Source organism: Solanum tuberosum, unplaced genomic scaffold (assembly GCF_000226075.1).
Source record: "Solanum tuberosum cultivar DM 1-3 516 R44 unplaced genomic scaffold, SolTub_3.0 scf00191, whole genome shotgun sequence".
Taxonomy (NCBI): Eukaryota; Viridiplantae; Streptophyta; class Magnoliopsida; order Solanales; family Solanaceae; genus Solanum; species Solanum tuberosum.
Genome location: NW_006239117.1, coordinates 358,596 through 363,756, shown reverse-complemented (window position 1 = coordinate 363,756; position 5,161 = coordinate 358,596). Strand labels below are relative to the sequence as shown.

The window sequence follows — 5,161 nt, the reverse complement described above, 5'->3', positions numbered from 1 at the left end:
TCGAAAAGACAACAGTGATACAATAAGACAAGTTATAGATGAACTTCAAGTAGATTTAAATTTTAACCAAAAACAAAAAACAATAGAATCATATTTCACTAAATTGTCTTAGGTATATTTGTACATTTAAAGAATTATTAATTTATAATATTAATGGGACCACATATTTATATATGGGTCTTTTGAAAATATATTATCTTATCGAAATAAGTGATTTTTTCATAGCACTTGAATCAATTCAACAATATTTATCTGTATTACCAAAACATCTAATACCTAATAACTAAACTCATCGTTCAGTTTTACGTATTCAGTTTTAATTACGTACGAATGAACTTTATAATATATAGTAATGAGAAAATGGTCAAAAGCCCCCCCAACCTATAGCCGGATTTTCAACTACACACTCATACTTTACGGGTCCTATTACCCCCCTGAACATTTTCAAAGTAGAATATATAACTCCTTAATAACTCACCCCAGATTCATATTAAGTAGTGCTGGACACGCGCCCACCACGTAATATATATTTGTTTTAATGTATAAAAATCAATTATTTTGTTTTCTTTCATCTCCAGGCATGGCATCAGCCACCGGCCGGAGATTTTTCATCCATTTTCATCCAAATTTCTTTGATTCAACCTTTAAAAATCCCTACTTTTTTTCAATAATCGCCTAATTACCCTTCAAAATCTCAATTTCTACACCATTTCCTGTTTTTCTCTCGATATTGATGAAATTTCACTCAAAATCATTAACAATTTAATAGCTTCAAAAAGTCGGTCAATTTTGGGGATTAAATTTTTAGATGCAATTAGTTTAGTTTAGTTGGGTTGATATTGCAAGATTTTTGTACTATTTGATATTTATTGTAGATTTGATAGTCAAAGTTTTATCAGATCTGAAATAGGAAGGTAGATGCAATACCTAACTACTTAAATTTTGTGTTTATGCTTGAATCTGCATCTCCTACTTTAAAAATCTTGAAGCTACAAAGGAAGTGGCAATGGTGATTCACAACAAAATTGATGGTTGATGGGTCTGTTCTCACTTAGTGGAAGGCCGATGAAGACGAAGAATTGGTGGTGGATGAGTGAAGTTCACATGGTGCCGCCGCCGTTGCAGCCCATGTTGTTGTTGTTGGTGTTTCTTGTTAAAGAGAAAGAAGAAAAAGGACGTTAAAAGTAAAATAAATAAAATAAAAGGAAACATAAAAAAAATAAAAAAATAATAATGAAAAAAAAGAAACACTTATAAAGTTAAAGTTTTATTATTTGTTTTTGCTCTCACTCTCTCAAAGAGTGAACTACACATTCATTGCCACCTCAGCACATAAAGAGCACATAACTCCATTTTAAAATAGTCTAAGGGGATAATAGGACCATCCTAAAGTATGAGTGTGTAGTTGGAAATTCGACTATAGGTTGGGGGGAGGGGGGGTTGACTATTTTCTCTGTAGTAATATATGAAAGAAACACTTTTAGCTTCGGTCCATTCTATTGAAAAGAGTTAATAGTTCTTAATTTTTAGAGTTAATAGTTCATCTAATAATTGTCTCAATAAAATGATGTTTTTCAATGTTGAATTGATAAAATCTTACTTAAAAATAATAATTAAAAAAAAGTATTTGAAAAAGTCATTTATAAAAAAGATATTAAAGTAATAATTTACATCTAAAAATCAAAAAAATAAATAAATAAAAATAAAATTTATTTAGATTTTAGACCTCTAATTAAAATTTCGCTTTAGGCCTCGAATTATGTTGAGTCGCCCCTGGACCAAAATTACTATTTTCCGTAATTATATGGCAAAATGGTCTGGTGGACACTTGTACTTGTATGAGTTTGTATTATAAATCCTTCTACTTACCTGTTTGTCAATTGAACCCTTAAATTCAACAAAACACAATTTAACAAACCCCTTTGACCATTGACCAGGCTTATGTGGCGGTAGATATCTGAGTTGGCAAAAATGTGTAACTACACGCCTATTAAGGCGAGTGAGGAGCTTTTTACTTGAAAAATATTAAAAATTATAAAAGATATAATTTTTTAAAACCATTAATTAAAAAAACCTTCTTCTTCACCCATAACACCTCCTTTCAGCCATGTCCATCCCTACCCAACCCCTTTTACTTTCTTTTCCAGAAGTTATTTTCATCTATTTAGATGATCTTGGACACCTCCTTGAGTCCACTAATTATCGACGGAGGGAGAGAGCGGCACTGGTGGTGCTCGCCGGACACCACTGATATGCAGTGGAGGGAGAGAGAGAGAGGTGTGGCTGGTCAGTGGAGAGGAGAACAAAGTGAGTGAGGGTGCGAGGATTTAATCATGGCGGCGAAAATGGTGATGATGTGCGGCGGAGATGAAGGCGAAAATGGTGATGGTGTTCGGCTAGATCTGATATGGTGGCTTAGGTTGTCGATTTTGTGGAGGTTGGAGGAGGAAAGGAAAATGGTGACGATGAAGGCGGAAGGAATATGAGTGCCTTCGACGGCAAAAATGGCTACGACGGCGACGGCTTGGTTCACGTGAACAAGTGGGAATGGAAGAAATTGTAATGGCTTTTACTTTAAAGAATATAATTAAATTTCTATTATTTTACCTTTAATTAAACAATTTTGATTAATAATTTTAAAAATAATTATGACATGGCATTAATATATTGATGTGGATATGACATGTCATTTATATAAAGGAGAGTGAACTACACACATGATTGGAGGGATTTAAAATGCTTATTTTGATTAAGTTTAAGAGTTCAGTTAACAAATAATTAAATAAAAGGATTCACAATACAAACGTATACAAGTATAAGGATCCATCAGATCATTTGGCCTAATTATATTGGCGACTTTTGCCGCTCATATATAAATGTACCTGAAAGCCTGACCCGCTTCACTTCCCGTCTTCTCCGGTATATATCAGTTGTCCACATCGCTCTCTGTTTTATCCTCCTCTTCTCACTGTACAAAAAATGCAGGTAAATTAACATCAATTTCGATTAATATCTCCTTTTCTATCAATTTTGCTCCCCTTTCTTTACCAAAACCCTAATATGTTTTTCCTCTTTGGTGTATATGTTTTCAATTTCGATTTTTATGTCCTTTCGTAATTTTTAATTTCATGTGCAACTTACGTATGTTTGTGAATTTTTATTTTTACCTTCATATTCAAATTTGATTATTATCTTCCAGATCTCCACGAACACCCGATTTTTTCTTCCCATAACCCTAATTTATTTTGTGTAGCTCAGTGTACATGCTACTGTAATTTTTCTCTGTTCGTCGAATATACAGTTGATTAATGCGTGTATACAGGCTAGTGACAGGTTCAATATCAACTCCCAGCTTGAGCACTTGCAAGCTAAATATGTTGGAACAGGACATGCCGATTTGACTAGATTGTACGTTGCCTACTTTTGCATTTTTTGGAATTGATCTTATTTATTGTTAAACCATAATAACTGATGTTTTGGATATTCTTTATTTGGTTTAGTGAGTGGGCGGTAAACATTCAGCGGGACAGCTATGCTTCCTATGTTGGGCACTATCCAATGTTGGCGTATTTTGCCATTGCAGAAAATGAATCAATTGGAAGAGAACGTTACAATTTTATGCAGGTTTGTGCTTTGTTGAAAATGTTTCTCTTGTTTTGCAATTTGGTGGTTATTTTGTTTTCTTAGATCTTAATATGCTGGATTGTGTAAGGAATTGTTTTCAGTTTTCTGGTTGACTTGCATAATGAGTGAACTAAGTGCTATTAGTGTACTTTCGTGTGTTCCTTTACCAACTAGATGATTGAACTTGCTGCTGCTTTGATGTTAAGATTATAGGTTGTGCAAGAGCATTGTCTTTTGTTGAAAAAATGAATTATTTGCACTAATAAGTTGTAGCACCTTCATGTTGCCCTTTTTTTTTTCCGATTAAAATATTTCCAGTAAGAAAAACTTGTACTATTTCCAAACCAAATATCAAACTGGCAAAGTTTCTTGTAAATGAGCGTGTAAGAAGGATGGTTGTCAATCTTAGTGTGGTTTTTCCCTATTTATAACTTTTTGTCATCCGTCTGTGGGGTGGAGGTGGGGGTGGGGGGTTGAATAAACAAGGATTTCGTGATGTTGGATCAAATTTGAGTTGAGGCTCCAAAAGAAATTACCAAGGATCTGAATTAACACAAAAATTGGAGTAGATGCTAAGACCATGAAGTTATTCGCACATGCAGTTTCTGGGGTGCTTTTGATTGGTCAATCTAGGATATTATGCTAAGTTGCCAGTATAGAAAATGTAGACAAGAGACTTCATGATATGTTTAATCATCAATGAGGGTTGGAACATGTATACCTGTAGTTTAAGGGTATGTCAAGGAATTAGTATTGTCATGAGCTTTGCCACCTTTTTGATGTATTCTTTATCCTTTTGCTATATGCTTGCTAGACTTGAGTGAGTTAGCTCTAACTATAGCTAGTTTGTCCATTTTCTGTGTAAACCTGCCACTTGAAGCCATTCCACTTCATCGGCTAGAAAATATGATTTTTAGACTTCAGCTCTACCTAAAGCAAGTGTGTCATTTTTGTGAGTAAACCAAGAACTTGAAACCATTCAACTTCATCCGCTAGAGGAAGATGCATACGACGACATCATATTCATTGTTGAATGTCCCCTAGCGGTTCACCACTTTTCAGTGCTAAAGTGTGTGAGTGTATGCGAGGAAAGCCGTTTAGGGGAGTAAACAAAGTTGGGGCGCTGATAAGAAGGAAGTATCCGCTAAAGTACGATGCTAGTAGTGAAAGGAGAACATGATAAACAGATAATCTAGTTCATAATAATCTAATATGAATTTAATCGATTATGAATATGATAGGAAGGAATAATTGAAAATAAAAAGCCTGCATAACAACGAACATGACTACATACATGCATGATGAAATGATAAAAAACTACGAAACTTTAATCTTATATATACTTAAAAGTATAGAAATAATTGAATTAAGAAGAATAATATGGGAAAAAAATATTTAATGATAACGAATCAGAAGATATATTAAACCAAGAATGGTATGAAATAGACCTACATGATTTAGACCTCGAAAGAATAGAATGGTATGATTTAGAAATAAATTCAGATTAAAATGAACTACGAATATTTACGATATTGGA

The 5,161-nt window shown here is 33.6% G+C and overlaps 1 protein-coding gene across 1 annotated transcript in view; it reads left to right on the top strand.

The window, feature by feature from the left end:
* The first annotated feature begins 2,875 nt into the window (after positions 1-2,875).
* LOC102605884 (uncharacterized protein At4g14342) overlaps positions 2,876-5,161 on the top strand; it is a 4,888-nt gene continuing 2,602 nt past the window's right edge. The window contains exons 1-3 of the mRNA XM_006355129.2: positions 2,876-2,985; positions 3,323-3,408; positions 3,501-3,624. Coding sequence (XP_006355191.1) covers positions 2,980-2,985; positions 3,323-3,408; positions 3,501-3,624 — 216 coding nt within the window. The 5' untranslated portion in view covers positions 2,876-2,979. The remainder of the gene's footprint in view (positions 2,986-3,322; positions 3,409-3,500; positions 3,625-5,161) is intronic.